The 17860-nt window shown below is 35.5% G+C and overlaps 1 protein-coding gene across 1 annotated transcript in view; it reads left to right on the top strand.

The window, feature by feature from the left end:
- Nucleotides 1–17860, top strand: part of kcnh5a (potassium voltage-gated channel, subfamily H (eag-related), member 5a) — an 84092-nt gene that overhangs the window by 47865 nt on the left and 18367 nt on the right. The window contains exon 9 of the mRNA XM_016498034.1: nucleotides 14273–14472. Within this exon, the coding sequence (XP_016353520.1) occupies nucleotides 14273–14472 (200 nt within the window). The remainder of the gene's footprint in view (nucleotides 1–14272; nucleotides 14473–17860) is intronic.

The raw sequence follows: 17860 nt of genomic DNA on the forward strand, positions 1-17860 counted from the left end.
GAAGTTATTGATCTGCCGTCTCTGACTAAATACTGACTGTGCCTGAGCTCATGGCTGTCCAGATGCTGTTTTTACCATCTCTCCTTTTCATGTTCTTCTGATAATAGCAGTGCTGTCAAGTGATTACAATTTTTAATCAAATTAATTACATGATATACCAGCATTTATTATTATGGAATTTAGTACAGGTTACATTTTTTATTTATTTATTATATAATTGTACAATAATAACAAGTTGTATTTATAGCCCAGCTCTCAGTGCAGCTATAGCAAAAAGCTCATTCTTCTATTTGAAGGACAGTCAAACCCAAAAATGTTGTATCTTGGTGTATAATTACTCTAATGAATCTTCTCTCTCATATGCACACCTCTGACAATCACCTGCTGTTTTCTCTGCCAAGACATTTTGGGTTTGCTCCTATTCAAATGTAAATCAAATATTTTTTCCTCCTGCTGCAGTCTTGGGAAAGAGAAACTAGATCGCCCATAATGTCTTACAGCAAACAGGGACAGTGGCTGACATGTATTATGCAATGCATCATTATGTGCAGTATTTTAAGTAGGAGGTAGAATGTGTCAGGAGTTTAAGGTCTAGAGGGTTTATTGATCTCCCAGTCCATTCAAATGACAGGTACATTGATCCTACAATCAATGCTGTACAGAAACAGTATAAATAGCTGAATTTGTTGTCAAACTGTGTCTAATTTAAGAACAGCATAATGCATGTATAATTTCATTAATTTGAGATAAATTCTCTGACACACTATTTTTTTGGGCTCTTGGTGGTTTGCCAGTCACCTTTATTGGTCCACAATATACCAGCGTATTATCAAGCCTGACTCGCATTTGGCAGGAGACTCATAATTCCCTGGGTTAGGTCAGATAATATTGTGAACTATTAAGGGTGTAGGTGTCAAGAAATTTTCTTGTGTTTACTGCCTAATGGAGTTGGAAAATGTTTGCACTTAAACTGGGGTTGAAATTGAGTACAAACCAGCGGGCACTACTGGGAGACAGATGTGGAAAATGTGAGTGATAGACACAGCTGTGGTGCATCTTCAGCTTTAGGGGATTGAGTGCCTCTCTCAGGTGCTGTATTGATTGCAGCGATGTAGAGAGAGGAGGAGGTTACTTAATGCAGTAGGAGAAGGAGGGTTAGTTTCGGGAAGATAGACAGCATGTTGTAAATCCCTCTGTTGTTGTAAGCTGAGAGAGATCACTGACCTCACTACTGAGAAAGAGAGAGCACACTCTGATAAATGCATACTGTAAATGTCAAGTGACTGAAATTAACTTTATGATTCTAAGTGGCATTTTTTCTGACTATATATGATATATTTTTTAAATCATTTTTTTTCTTAAAATGGTAGATGACTAAATTATGTACAAGGACAAGAAATAGGGGTGTGCGATAATGACAAAAAGTGATATCTCGATATTTTCTGGAATTTTGTTGATAACGATAATTAGACGATATTTTGCTGATCGTGTTATTGTGCTGGTACTTTGACAGGTTTTAATACTGCCATGGACAGATGAATCCCAAACCTTTTAAATATCTTCATATTCTGTGAGGTGGTTAGTTTGCAGGGGTAACAGAAATTAACTTTTCCAATAAGTTTAAATAGATTTTTACCTTTATAAGGCCAATTTTTTCTAACCTAATTAATGTATGCATAATATTTTGTGTCAAATTCTTAAATTTAATCAATAAGTTTAAATAGTAAGACCCTATAGGGCTGTTGTATGCAATAGTAATACTGGAAATGATTTTGGGGAAAAAGGGAAAATATACTTAAAACATAAAGCTAAAATTGTCAGTAGGTGGCGGCAAATCACTGCATGAGTGAGTCATTGAGTCATTCATTCAAATGATTCGTTCAAATGGCTGATTGATTCAGTAAAACACTGTTGTGTGTTCCTCAGAGACGCAAAACAGTTTTGCTGTGGCACTTTCGTCAAAATAGAGCAAATACAAGAACTGTTGTGTCTAAAATGTAAGTCAATTAATATTAACTTCTTGTTCATTGAACTGTTCATCAAATTAATATTACATTTGCAATCGTGCTGATATTTGGAGAAAAACGTCACTCTTCGTGTGATATTATATCAGATGATATAAATATAAAAGACTTAAAAGTCATATGCGGCATTTTTACACCCATATCTTGCATTTTGGGGGAATTCTAAAAGTATTTTAATAGACTAAATCACGCAGTGAAAGAGTGAACTCTAAATGTGCTCCCGTAGTAGTCTAACCTACATCTATATCTATGTGTGCGCTCTCTGGGTGTTTTCAGGGGTGTTTCCTCTGAGGAGGCAAGGGAGGCGTGCCTCCTCAAAAAATTGGATGAGAAAAAATCAAAATAAATCAACACAAATATTACAAAATATGACATTAAAAAGTGTATAAATCACTCATTTTAAAACACTGTCCAACAGTGACACCAGCAGGTAAACTTACAGCGGGAGTCCACGTCTCTCTCACCTCCCCTGAGCCCATTGAGTTTTAACAGACACTCTAAAGCATGCAATGAGTTTGGAGGGGAGTAATTGAGAATGAATGGGAGAAAGTCATGTGAGAAGAGGCAATGCCTTCATTCGCAATATGATTGGATATGACTGGTTATGATTGGCTGTGATTGGTTCATGCGATAAATCTCACCTCTTGTGTTCGTGTGCATTCCGCATTCGTGTATCAGTCTAAATGGACAATTTAGTGGTGTTAATGGGAAGACTATTAAAAAAGTAATTAACAACTCAGACACTTGGATATAAAACCACTTTGTTACATCAAAATAAGACTTGAAATGGCCTGAAAACATGATCTGTGGGAGTTTTTAGTGAGTAATCAGCTTGGTAAAAATTTTAAGTAAAATTTACTACTTAAGTAAAATTAACTACTAAAGTCAAATTAAACATGTGTATAATACTAGTCAGAAAAATTGCCACTTGGAATCAACTTAATTTCGGACACTGTTATAAACATATGTGTGTCATTTGGGTCACTTTGGAGTGTGGCATTTCTTCAGGAGTCCTAGTTAATTTCTGACCCTGTTGTGGACCTTAGAAATCTTCAGCTTAAGTGACACCTTACAGATTGACTGCGAATGTGGCGCTTGCTCAAGAGCAAACCCCGGACATCTCCAGCAGATTGACAGCACACAGGAGTCACAGGCTGCATGCTGTATGACAGCTGTGAAGAAATGTACTGTCAAACACACTCTGCTTTTTTTGTCTCTAATGTCATAGTCAGGTGCCAACAACTTGGTGTCATGAAGATTCAGGGTAATGACCATAGTATGACTTTATCATGATGCAGCTGACGTTGTTTGAATTACTTTTTTACAATCTCTCACTTATACTATTTAAGTTATTAAGTATTTAAGCTATACTCTATAGCAGTATTCAAAGAGCAGAGGGGAGATATAAAATGATATGGGAGAGAAGTACAACACAGGGAGAGAGAAATAGAGTGATGGACAGAAATGGTGTCTGCCTTCAGGCTCTGTAGTAATTGCTGAACCTGACCGCGTGTGTTAAGGCATCTATCCCTGTTGGGCTGATGCTGGAACTGAGCCAACTTTATTCCTCCAAGCACAAGAGCATTACATTAACTTACAATTACTGACTCATCTGGGTCATCGCCTCATAAGGATTGAAAAATGACTGAATCGTATCAGAAACATGGTTGGGTTAATTCACTAAACACTTGCATCAATTTATTGCTGTATTTCAGCACAAAAACATGGATTTTATTCACTAACTACTCATAGTCCGACTTAATTAGGCGGCAGTGTTATCCATGAGGGAATTTTTCATGCATGCAGATACGTACAGTAAATCAATATCAGTCAAACCAATGAAATATTGCAGCATGGTTGGTTTTATTATCACATTGTTTTTGCTGGTAGTTATGCTAGCATACACACATTTCCTTTCTCCAATATTTTGAAGCAATCTTGATAATTAACAGCTCATTATAATCGCTCGCCATCCCAACACTTGTTACTATAGTAAACAAAAGGAACAATGTGTACAGTAATGGAGCACCATCCTCCACTCCTTGATTGTGGCAGATTTATAAATGATCCTGTCGTTCAGTCTTTCTCTTTTTGTTATGTGATTTGCATAATTCCTTTACTGAGCCAATGTGTTCTTCACCTATAAAGTAAATAAAGCGTATATGACATTCATTTATTTACACAGAAATATGGAACTGAAAGTGACAAGCCTGTATGATGACCTGACTGTGACCGTGCATTAAATAAACTTAGTACTTTGCTCAAGACTGTTATGTAATACAGAGAAATCCTGTGGTCTTGGTTTTCTTTGTCCTTTGGGGAAAAATTCTTATGTGATTCTAGAGATTTTTGTATATATGTGACTTGATCAAATCTCTGTTAACCTCTGCCTTCCAGACAGACCTTCTGTCCCCCTCATACTGATCATTACTGCAGAAGTGTGAGGAACAGCTCCTATCTCCTCTTGAATAAATCATGCTCAGGGAGATCTCTGGATGATGACTCATCAATCTGAAAGAATGCTAATATAATCCTCATTAGCAAAGAGTCACGTTATTCAGACACCTTTACCCATCACTAGATCAGCAGTCTTACGTCTGTACATCTAGTGAGAGGAGTGCAGCACGTTTCAATCAGTCAGTCAGAGTTTTGCTTCCACATAATGTCAAACGGTTTCTCAGTGATGATTTATAAACAGTGGAAGAGAAGTGGAAGAGAGTGAAGTGACGGAAAATATCTCATCACATGCATCTTTTCTTTAAAGAGATCATGTTTTAATATCATTTTTGAAGAATGCATTTGAACATCTTCATTAAGTGGGAGAGTTTGATCTGAGAGTGCTCTTCATGTTCTCCCCTCAGTATTTCTTCTTTTAATTTCCATCTATGTCTGGTGGGGTTTTACAAATGCATATAGTTACACTGTGGTTTGATTGGTACGTATGGTGCTTATTACTCGCATTGAGACAGTAACAACAGTTTATATTTGTTTTTGCTGATGGCACAGATAGTGATCAAAGGAGGTCACTCAGCTGCATTGGTAATGTCGGAAGGCTCATTTCATAGTTCTTCCTTTCATTTACTTGAAAATGACTTTTAAAGCCCCAAATCAGCACTATTGAATAATATTGAATCAATCAAGTCTTTTTCTTTCTTTTTTTTTACTGAGATGTGTGCATAGATTTGTAGAGGTGTTTCAGGGAGCACAATTATTGGCAGTTGCAGAACAGATAGAAACTACAGATAAATAAACAGGTAGATAGGTTGGTAGGTAGGTAAGCAGATAGATACTGTAGATAGATAGACAGACAGACACATAGGTAGGTAGCTAGGTAGGCAGGTAGATACTATAGATACGACAGCTAGGTAGATAGACAGACAGACAGGTATAAGTACATAGGTACTAGGTAGATACTATAGATAGACAGGTAGGTAGGTAGATACCATAGATAGGTAGATAGAAAGACAGACGAATAGGTAGGTAGATACTGTAGATAGACAGACAGACAAATAGATGAGGCAGATAGACAGGCAGGTAGATAGAGAGATAGATAGATAAAGAGAGAGAGAGATAGATAGATAGATAGATAGATAGAAAGCTAGATAGAGTAGATGCTCAGTTTTGGGGAGTTAAAACTAGTTACATGTAATGGGATTACATAATTTAATTACAAAATAAATATAACTGTAATCTATTACAGTTACTGAGAAAAAATGTGGGATTACATTACAGTTATGTTAATGATTATAAAGTTTCTGATAAAAGCTAGGATGTGTTGAATAATATTAATTTGTTGAGTTATCTGTTTTTGATGTGCACAATGCCTCCTGCCATTTAAACGCCTTTTAGTAAAGTGATGCTATTCTGATGCTTTTGATTGGTTAATTTGTTAGAAATTTAGAAAAGTAATCAAATCAGTAATCAGTTACATTACTTTAATAAAGTAATCGAAGTAGTTACTCCACTTATTACGTTTTAAATAAGGTAACTTGTAATCTGTAACCTATTACATTTGCAAAGTAACCTTCTCAACACTGTAGATACTCTAGATACACAGACAGATGGGTAGATGCTGAGATAGATAGATGATAGATCAGAGTTAGAGAGATGAGGTGAGGACACACGGTCCACCTTTAACAAAACTCACACATCAACTATCCCCTGCAAACAATGTGTGTTTTTTTTCCTGAGAGAATGTGGGCGAATTTAGCAGATGTGTGCTTTGCTTTAGGGAGTGATGTGTCAGCAAACAGCGAAAACACATTCACTTGTGCTAAAAAATATGAACATGGCCTTTAGCTCTATATTTCTGAACATACAATATACTGGACGTTTCTCCCTGACAAGTCAACATAAATGTACACCACTGTAGCTGTATGAACGAATAGCATGTCAGCCATCGTCTCTGCTCTACGTTTCTGACAGAACCCCTCTCATAGGAAGTAGCACTGAGGGATAAAACTCAGAGACACCACAAGAGGGTTTTCCTCAAATTGTGGATTTAATTGGTCTCCTTTGGTCAAAATTACATGCTCATTACTGGTTGCCCCAGAGGGACTGTCCCTGCTTTTGTTATACTTTCGATCCATTACTTCTGAAAAAAAAAGCTTTTGAAGGACGACATGTTAAAAGGGTCCTATTATGCTCTTTTACAATGTCTTGAATTTGTTTTTGGGGGGTACTAGAACATGCTCTCATGCTTGGTGGTTCGAAAAACGCATAATTTTTTTTACATAATTTACAGTATTACAATACCTCTCTCCCCATCCTGGCACAAACGGCTCGATTCATTCCGGGTTTGATGAAGGCCGCCTTCCGAAAAACGAAATGTGATGTGATTGGTTAGCTGTCACAGTGCATTGTGATTGGCGAACAGCTTAGACGGTGTTTCAGTACTGCCCTGCCCCTTGCCAAAGAAGCAAGTTCCATCTGCTCCGGTTTAGTTAAGGATGGCGTCAATATTGCCATATCAATTTGAGCCGGATTCAGACCCAGAGAATATTGAACAAGAGGATCGCGCAGACCTTTGCACGCACGGATATTGCAAAAAACGTTTTCATAATTGTAACATACATATTTACATACATAATTATTCAGGTGCATGTGTAATAACTTGCGAAAACCTGAGGCTACAGCAGCACTTCTTCTTCGTCGTCTTGTCTGATGCACTCAACCAAGCATTCTAACCACGAACTCGCCCCTCCCCACCCCCCAACCATTCGAATTTCCGTAGGCGCGAATTATTTTAATGATATTTTAATGGGCCGCTTTGTGATATCACAAAACCCGGAAAACAAACACTGTAGTCCAAACAAGCCGTTCGTTGTAGTTCTTGAAAAATATTGCCATATCAATTTGAGCCGGATTCAGACCCAGAGAATAATGAACAAGAGGATCGCGCAGAACCTTTGCACGTACAGATATTGCAAGACATATTAGAGTGGTAACGTTATTGTTGTTTAAGCATTCTAACCACGAACTCGCCCCTCCCCACCCCCCAACCATTCGAATTTCCGTAGGCGCGAATTATTTTAATGATATTTTAATGGGCCGCTTTGTGATATCACAAAACCCGGAAAACAAACACTGTAGTCCAAACAAGCCGTTCGCTGTAGTTCTTGAAAAGGGATTTTTTAAAAACGAAATATCTCCCTTTGGAGTGGACTTTGAGATTTGTAAGTTTGAAGATCTTTTTTATGCCCAAACATACACACTACACACTGACTAAAATTCAAAGAGTGAAAAAGCATAATAGGACCCCTTTAAATTTGACCTTTAATCTATGTCCATTAAGGTTAACCTAACATCATCAAATTAGTGTTAATCATTGATAGAGAGTGAAAACTTTTTCTTTTTAGCTCAGCTACTGTTTGATGAAGATGATTTATTGAAGGAATATTTTACACAAAAATTAAAATTTGCTGAAAATTTGCTCATACTCAGGCCATCCAAGATGTAGAAGATTTTTTTTCTTCATCCAAGGAGATTTGGAGAAATTTAAAACCATAACTTGCTCACCAAATGGATCCTCTGCAGTGAATGGGTGCCGTCAGAATGAGAGTCCAAACAGCTGATCACACACAAATGCTTCATGAGACATTAATTGATGGATTAGAGTCATGTAGATGCATGTGAATTGATGCATTATTGTGATGTTTCACAATATCAGCTGTTTAGACTCTCATTCGGACGGCACCCATTCACTGCAGAGGATCCATTGGAGAGCAAGTGATGTAATGCTGAATTTCTTCAGATGAAAAAAACTAAATTTCAACAAATTTTCATTTTTGGACAAACTATTCCTTTAATACTCAGAATGATGGTGAAGCTCTGCCAGGAGCACACTAAACACACTCACGATTAGCAAAAGTCAGAGATGCTTTGAATTCTAAGAAACTAGAATGGTTAAACCAATTATTTTCATGCTAATAAAGTTTATTCTCCATAAAGAAGTTACAGTAAGACAACATTCAAGTTACATTCAAGACATCTTGAATTTGATGTCACTATGGTGACTGTGCAAACACCTGGCTTTCAGCATCTGCACGCTGGGGTACAGCTCTACCTGATCAAGCTGTGATAGAGGTGAGGTTCCCACAGCCTTCCTATACACTTCAAAGAAGCACAGACTCTGAAACAGACTATGCTGATGAAGGACATCACACCTTGTTCCTGTTCAGCACTTCAATAGAGAATAAGCAGAGGACTTAAAAGCACTAAATGCCTCAATTGCTAAAACATGTTCTTTTGCATAAACTATATACTGTATGTAAGATGTTTAAGTGGCATACATAATCCATGATCTTTCACATGCAAAACAGACACTTAAAGTCACATTATTTGTGCCATGGTGGATGCTGGTAAATAGAATCCGACATCCAGTGGAAAACAAAGCACTAGTGTTTAGTTTTTATTTTTCCTAGTACTAAATAATACATTGTGTTATATATCCAAATAGGATGGCCTCATTACCAACAGTAAATTACAGTCTCTCAATACATCACAAACAGTGCGCAGACAATGTTTTCCTGTGTGAAAGTTTTGGCCAGAGAAGGAATTGAATAGTAAGCTTGACTACACAGCACATATTTGCGTTCCTCCACATGCATCTCAGAGCTCACGGGCCCACTTCTCGCACGTAACAAAATCAAGCCACTGTGGAGCTCTGGGACTCAGCCCTGCACAATCATCTGTACTTACATGTATTAAGTCATCGCCTTCCTAATCTTGTTAATAGTGTCCTGCGCTTATTATTTTGGGATGTGTTCAACACAATTACGCGTGCAGGGCTTGTGTGGACTCTGCGGGGTTGCATCTCACGACTTTGTGCCACCGGGCAGCACAGCTCACTGGAGCAGCGCATGAGTCAGCCCTGTAAATATTTAATAAGAGCTTGGATATTGAGCAGTGGAGCTATTACAAGGGATTCGCTTTGTAGTGCTGTCATCGCTCTTAATATCACTGTCACATCCTAGAGATTGTCACCTCTTCAATGCGGCGATGAATCATTCATTTGATGCTTGGAGTAAAGGCGCTCTGAGGGATCGTTCTGAGACTTTTTGCAAAGCTGACTGTATGAAAGATACGGATTTGAATGAATCAAAACCGTTCCTATTAACACCTGCCTGAACAGTCTGTTACTCTGACCCAGATGCCTTTGGGAATCGCTGTGCCTAGTGTAGATCCTTTACTGTGCTCATTATTCAAAAAGACAGTAATTGTGATTCACTGTGAACACTGAAAAAAATCATGTTCTTACTCAGTATTTTTGACTTGCTGGCCATTGAAACAGTTCACCCAAAAATGAACATTTGCTGAAAATGTTCAGCAAATTTTAATTTTTAGGACTATTCCATTAAAACAAGATATTTGGATTTAAGAATGACAGAATGACATTAGGTCTGATTTTCAGAGAAATCTAAAAATACTGAATGAGGTTAATGTTTAGTTTTTATTGGAAAACAAGACTGAAATACTGATTTGTGTGTGTGTGTCTTATGCTATAATTTTGATGGAGCTTTTGTATATTTTGTCCTTGCTTTTGGTGAAGATAATTAATTAGTAAAGCAAAAAAACATTTTGTTTTTAAATTAAACACAGATGACCCCTATCATTTAATATTTCATGTGAAGTACACATGCGAATTTCAAGTGAAGTACTTGAAGTACACCAGAAATCTGAGATATGTTTAAATAAATATTCCCGATTGATAATTAGTGGCACTAAAATGTAAATGTCTTTGTATAATGACCACTAAACTTGATATTTTATTTAAATGTTAGGTACTTTATTTAACTTAACAGTTATCCTTTTTTATATTGTCATTTATTTCAAAATCTCACAAAACCCTGCAGTTCCATCATCAACCTCTAGGAGCTGTGATCCTTTGTTTGGGAAACCCTTCCTTAGAATATTTTGACAATAAACAGTATTTGCTTATCTGGGCTGCTCCAGGCCCAGGACGACATTTTTATAGGTCGACCTTCTACATGCACTCAGAATACAGAATCTTTCTGAATACAGTAAAACGGCACAAGGCAAGCTTCCTCCACAGAGCATGAATCATTTTACTGTAATTGCAAAGGGCAAGGGTGACTATTTCTTCCTCATATATGCAGCGCATGAGAGATCCAGTCCAATCGAAAATCCTCTCCAGTCCGGTACCACTGTTTCTTATTTCATTAGCCGTCATCAAATGTGCATCTGCAAGGCCTTTGTTATTCCCATTACCGCCCCATAAAAAGGCATCAAATTGGCTATTACCCTGACCTAATGAGAATATGTCTGCTTCACTGGAGGAGCGAAGACATTTATGAAAACGATGGTGCCAGAAATTATGATGAGAAATGATGTCTGGCTAACACGCAACCATTCTTTGCCTCCATCAATCAACATTTATCCAACACCCATAGGAATATAATATTCCCTTCTCATGAGGGGACCACCCACTATCATGTCTCCAGTAGATTTGATTAGGCCATGAATGTGAAGTAATGCAGAACTGATGGAGATTGATGCTCATGGAGATCAAGTAAGACTACAGAGGCAGTGCTAGAAGCTGAAGAGATAATTTCATAATTTCGCATGCATCCTCTCTACTCCAAATCATATCATCTTTGCTTATGGACACTTTTCCACATCCGTGGTCCCCATCCACTTTTACTGTGGGGGAAAAAAAATCAGTTTGGATATTCTGCTAAATATCATCAGTATTTTCATGTCAAAACTTGCTCATCAAGACTGCATGTAAGTAATCAAAAATAAAAACAGTAAAACAAACTGTAATATTGTGAAATATTTGTGCGATTTAAAATAGCTGTTTTCTATTGCAATATATTTTAAAATGTAATTTATTCCCATGATGCAAAGCTGAATTTTCATCAGTCATTACTCCAGTCTTCAGTGTCACATGATCCTTCTGAAATAATTCTAATATGCTGATCTGGTGCTTTAAAGCATTTCTTATTATTCTTGAATTATTTTTTCAGGATTCATTGTTTATAAAGTTAAAAAAGTTTTTTTTTTTTTAATTACACATTTATATTTGTAAAATTATAAATGTCTTTTCTGTCACTTTTGACCAATTAAATGCATTCTTGCAAGATTGAGTAAAAAAAACAAAAAAACCTTAATGATCCCAAACTTTTGAATGGTAGAGTATCAAAAAAAAAAAAAAAACAATTAATAGAAAATTAAAATAAATTTAAAATACATTTAAATTTAAATAAAAATAAATACATTTATTTAGATAAATCTAATTATTAAGAAAATATAAATGTATTTATTAAGAAAATAAATTAAATAGAAAATAAATATTCTATATCCGCATAGTCTGTGTAATGCAGTGAGACTCTCTATTTTATTAGCTCAGCTTCTTCTAGTTTATCGTGTGCTTGCATGACCTTTATACCAACGGTGAACTCAGTCATTGAAAAACTAACCTCATCAATTACTTATAAGCTCTGACTAATCCCTTAATTACGCACTAAACACATATGTCTCATGTACATTGTCAAATTGTATTGTATTTGTAATTGTGTTGCAATTACCTCTATGAAACGGCTTTGTTTAAATGACCCTGTTGGTTTTCATTCAGGTGTGTGTAATCGTGTGGGTTGGCACTTAATCGCCTTATGTGCATACATTTCTAGACTACCAGACAAGTTTAAAATATGTCTCAGTTGATGACTCTTTATTGCGCTCGTTCATATTGATTACACTAGTAAAAACAGGCAGACGACTGACACACAAATGAATCATTGGCCCAAAATTGATCTGCGTCACTGGTGTCTCAGCTAGAAATGAATTGCTGCATCAGAGTGCAGACGCTATTATCATCACTCAGCCTGCGTTCACTCACACGTGCAGTTAATTAATGCATTGGTTTGCATAGACCGTTAATGTTGATCAAGCTCTTGCTGGTCTTTGGCATGCATGTCAAAAGAGGGTGAATGTGAGGATGATTGGTGCACTGAATGACTGGGCTCTTGAAATGACTGGGCTCTTGTCAATCACTGATGTGATTTGAAGTGCATTACCCCTCACCTCTCGCTTTCCACTGGAATCTTACCTCTCTGCCGATGCTGTTCATCCTTTCTGTCTGAGCCATTTTCCTGTCCGCCCTCTCAGAACATACTGGTAACAAAATAACAATAGATTTCAGAAACTATTTTGGTCTGTGTTTCCATGGAAACGCTCGGGTGTAAATTGGGATAGGATTAGGGGGATATTGCCAATGTTTGCTGGCAAATATATATTAGCAGACTAAAAAGCTACATAGCTGGATGTTGCTTGGAATAGAATTTCTGTGAATACTTGAAACATTCTTTGACATTTGGCAGATTTTATTAGTTTGATTAAATTGTGTTTCTGTAACAGAATAGACTTCTTTGTATTTTTCTTACGTTATCATTTTTTATGAAATATTACATCTTGCATCAGCTTAAAAGTATATATATATGTACATAGAAAAGGATCTCACAAAATGTTCACCTATCCCAGTTTAAGCTATAAATATTGTTGAAAATAAGACTCACTTATTTTAATAATGATGATGATGATGATTATTATTATTATTATTGATGTTGTTACTAATATTACTATTATTAATACTAATATTACTAATGTTGTTGACAATAATAGTAGTAGTAGTAGTAGTAATATAGTAATAACAATAAAATGATTCATATATTATTTTGTTGTTGTTACTAATGTTGTTGATAATAATAATATTAAAAACAACAACAATAATAATAATAATAATAATTATTATTATTATTATTGGTATTGTTACTAATATTACTATTATTAATACTAATATTACTAATGTTGTTGTTAATAGTAGTAGTAATAACAATAAACTTATTCATATATCATTTTGTTGTTGTTGTTATTACTAATGTTGTTGATGATAATATTAAAAACAACAACAATACAATTTTCATTTTAGGATTTTTATATTTGAATATTTTACTACATTGCATGTGTGGTTCAGTTTCGTTTAAAATTTTTTCTTAAATTTAGAAAAAAGTAAAAAAAAAAATTGAAAAGCTAAGAAGAATTATTGATGATAATACATTATTTGTGTCAAACCATTCACACAGGTTTAAACATGTGCATACATACAGTTGATGAGAGTTTTCAGTCAGAATCATGTTTTTAAAATTATTATTATTATTATTGGTATTGTTACTAATATTACTATTATTAATACTAATATTACTAATGTTGTTGTTAATAGTAGTAGTAATAACAATAAACTTATTCATATATCATTTTGTTGTTGTTGTTATTACTAATGTTGTTGATGATAATATTAAAAACAACAACAATACAATTTTCATTTTAGGATTTTTATATTTGAATATTTTACTACATTGCATGTGTGGTTCAGTTTCGTTTAAAATTTTTTCTTAAATTTAGAAAAAAGTAAAAAAAAAAATTGAAAAGCTAAGAAGAATTATTGATGATAATACATTATTTGTGTCAAACCATTCACACAGGTTTAAACATGTGCATACATACAGTTGATGAGAGTTTTCAGTCAGAATCATGTTTTTAATGCACGAGAAATTTCAAATTGCTGATCTCTGTTTCAAACATTAGCACCAAAGCTCATATGAAGCTCTCCTCAGCCAGCGAATCACAACCCCCATTTCTCTTCAGATACTTCTGTTCACTCTCACTTCAGTCTAGCCTTTGATTTTTATATATAGCAGCTTTCTAAAGTGCCCCTCTCTGATCTGCAGCTCTTCTGTACGCCACCATCTTTGGAAACGTGACCACCATCTTTCAGCAGATGTACACGAACACCAATCGCTACCATGAGATGCTGAACAATGTGAGAGACTTCCTGAAGCTCTATCAGGTGCCTAAAGGACTGAGCGAGAGAGTTATGGACTACATTGTGTCCACATGGGCCATGACCAAAGGCATAGACACAGAGAAGGTGGGTAAACCTGCTCCTCTTTCTGATGTATTTAGCAAATACCTCGTAAGCCCTAATGAGGGAAATGTATTCTTTTTCTTCTTATTGAATATATTGATCAAGAAACATAATTTGTGTAAAATAAATTGGGGTATTTTAATTTTTATCTAATATAAAGACTGGAGGGACATTTGAACCCTTTTATAGTGACATTATTTATGCAGGTTTATTCTCTGCAAACATGGGCCATCATGGCTGTTTTCATCAGTGTTTTTTGTGAAAGACACATTTTGAAAATACAAACACTTATTTTTATTTAGCTAAGCAAGGCTAAGGATGTGGTTTTGATCGTGGAAGGCATTGTTTAATTACTTTTCTGTAATCTTTATAGTGGTAACAGGAATAATATGCAGTTTCCTTATCTCTCTTTCTGATGAAGACATTTGGATGTAAGCAGGCCAGGGCAATCCCAAATGCTGAACTAAAGAGAAATCATTTGCTTTATCTTTTTTTCTGATGGATGCTATCATTCTGTGAGAAATGTCAAACTTAAAATAAGGGAGGTGGAGAAAAGCGGGCCATCTTTTTGTGTAAGTGTCTCTCCATCAAGACCTTTTGTATTTCATTCTAAAAGAAGAATGGGAAATTGCATAATATCCCAGGAGACATCAACCCTCAGGGAATGTAGTACATCTACTCAACCTCTAGCTCAAATTTAGACTTCTCATAACTGATTTTCATGCAGCGTGGGGTGAGAAATCCTCTCCATTTATTTAGGTATGGCACTGGACATAATAGGCAAATTTAAACATTTTCAAAAAGACAGCAGAGATGGACACTTGCAGAGCAAAAATTTTACCTGTTGTGACTTTTCATTTATAAAATGAGCAGAACATGTTCCAAAAGTCTAGATATTTGTTATACATGTGTATAACATTGTTCATTTGCATTATTTATCATGACCTGAGCAGTAGATCAGAATTGGAATATAGATTAATAGGCCTTGTACAGCTAATGGAGGCACAAAGTGTAATTGGTTTCTACATTTGTAATTGCATTCTGGTGAAGTGAAGTCAAGTGTATTAGATCTTTTCCATTCACAGAACGGCCTACATGTGTGTGCTTCTCCCCATAATGGAAACATTAGCTTGTAAAAGCATCCAGCACATGCCAAATTTTTTATGGGCACTTAATGATGTAATATTAATGCCATAACCCCATACGCACTGACACACACGTACTGTGCATATTTAGATCTACACACATAGATTTTTGGTCAGTGCTACATTCAAATAATATACTGTATATTTTTTAAATGATACTACACAGTTGCAGTATTCCTCAAACAAAATACAGATATAGTGCCAGTTTTACTAAACAGGGCAAATTAGCGCAAGAGTGCAATTCCAAATCAGCGCCGATGGGCGTGTACATTTCTGCAGGTGATTTACTAACAACGTACAAATTAAAGAACACAGACGCAACATCTCATTTACATATCGACCAACGCAATATATCAAGCGCAGCGCAAATTAGCATAGTCGCAAATAAAGAATAAAGAAATAAAGATGCCTCAGTATGTTTAAAAGAACCAGAGGCCAACAAAATGAAGGGTTGCAATAAGTTTTGATAGACCTGGTATTGCGTGATTCCAAGTCATCTTTTATTCCCTGAAGCAAATTAAAAATAACATGGCTTGGCAAACGATATGTTCAGATAATATGTTCTTCTGGTATTCCAAATAAATTAATATGTGTGGAAAAAATCCTCACCCTTCTACCACACGCTCTCTGTTCTCTGCGGTGCCTCCTCCAGCAACAATAATTGCAGCCATTTCAAGCACAAAATAGTTTAAAGGGGTCATATTATGCGATTTCAAGTTTTCCTTTCTCTTTGGAGTGTTACAAGCTGATTGTCTAACTTCAATAAGTGAATAAATGTGTCCACGCCTTTTCAGCAGTGGCGGGCCGTGCATTTTACACCTAGGCCTTCAGTGGATTCTGATTCTGAAGGCCTTAAGGCAGATTTCTTTGACCCTGGCAACACAATTGCTGAAATATGATTGGATAAAAGCTCTAATATAAACATACACTGCTGGAAGCAGTGCAACCAAGAGAAAAGCTATGAAATGAAGAGAATAGACTATTGAAAATAATTTAATACACATTCATGGAAAAATATATTAAAACTAGATCAGTGAGTCTGATAGTGTTTAGGCCAGCAGAGAAGGCTTTGCTGGCCCTGACGGCCCACCACTGCTTTTCAGTGCTAATTCTGCACTGCGCGTCTTTAGTAAATTCTAACAGTGCTATTTTAACACCAAAAGACGATTTGTGCTGGAGCAAGCTGTTAGTAAAACTGGCTCATAATTCAAGATCAGATGCAGATGCAGATATATATGAAGTCAGATGCAGTCAGAGTTCAGATGCAAAAGCCTCTAAGTGCCATCTGAAATTTGTGTCATATATATATATATTAAGTTAAACAGGTAAATAAATTATTTTTGTATATTTACATCAAATGTACAGATATTAATATGATTTAATAATACTTAATAAATTCCATAAACCCCTATTTGATATAACTGGACTTTGTTATTGCCAAAATCAAATTTATTTAGCTGTCATGATGCCAAAGAGACTTGATTCCTGTTTTTAAATCAATACTGAGGCCCTCAGCTAAATGAGACACAGGCTCATTAATGAGCGAGTGTATTTGGGTCCTTATTGGAATCAATAAACAGTTAAAAAAAAAACTATGATTAACAGACAGAAGCAGTTCTAATCATCTTTTGTTATTATACATAAAAGTTAATTGTTAAACGCTTGTGTCAAAGGCAGCTAATCATAGTATGCTAATAGAATTACAGTATAAACATTATTGAATATTTTTTGAACCTCAGGTTCTTCAACCCAGTGTTAATTTAGCTCTCACTGTAGACCGCACACAAGTGAAATATTCAGAAATTGACATTTCCAAATATCACCAGCAACTGAACATGTTTCTGTTTGACTTCTTTTTCTCTCTAGCCTAAGTAATGAAGCGCAGTAAGGCAAAATAACTCATTGCTTACCAATGCAATTCTGTGCTCTAGCCTATCATTTTAATAACTGACGTACTCCACGTTATTACGTGACTCTCTGTAATACTCGATTCTGATTGGTTAATCGAGATGTTCTGAAGTAAAATATCACATATCACTCATATCGCTCCATTGTCTTTTTTCTCACAAATTTAAATCATTTTAAGCTTGAATAAATATTCAGTGTCTGTCTGTTTGTTTATTTATTTATTCACTGTATGATTTTATAAATATTTTATACAGATTATTTGACCTATTTTACCTTACATTTTATATATATATATATATATATATATATATATATATATATATATAAATTTTAATTTA

This window comes from Sinocyclocheilus anshuiensis, unplaced genomic scaffold, assembly GCF_001515605.1.
Source record: "Sinocyclocheilus anshuiensis isolate Anshui unplaced genomic scaffold, SAMN03320099.WGS_v1.1 scaffold1578, whole genome shotgun sequence".
Lineage (NCBI taxonomy): Eukaryota > Metazoa > Chordata > Actinopteri > Cypriniformes > Cyprinidae > Sinocyclocheilus > Sinocyclocheilus anshuiensis.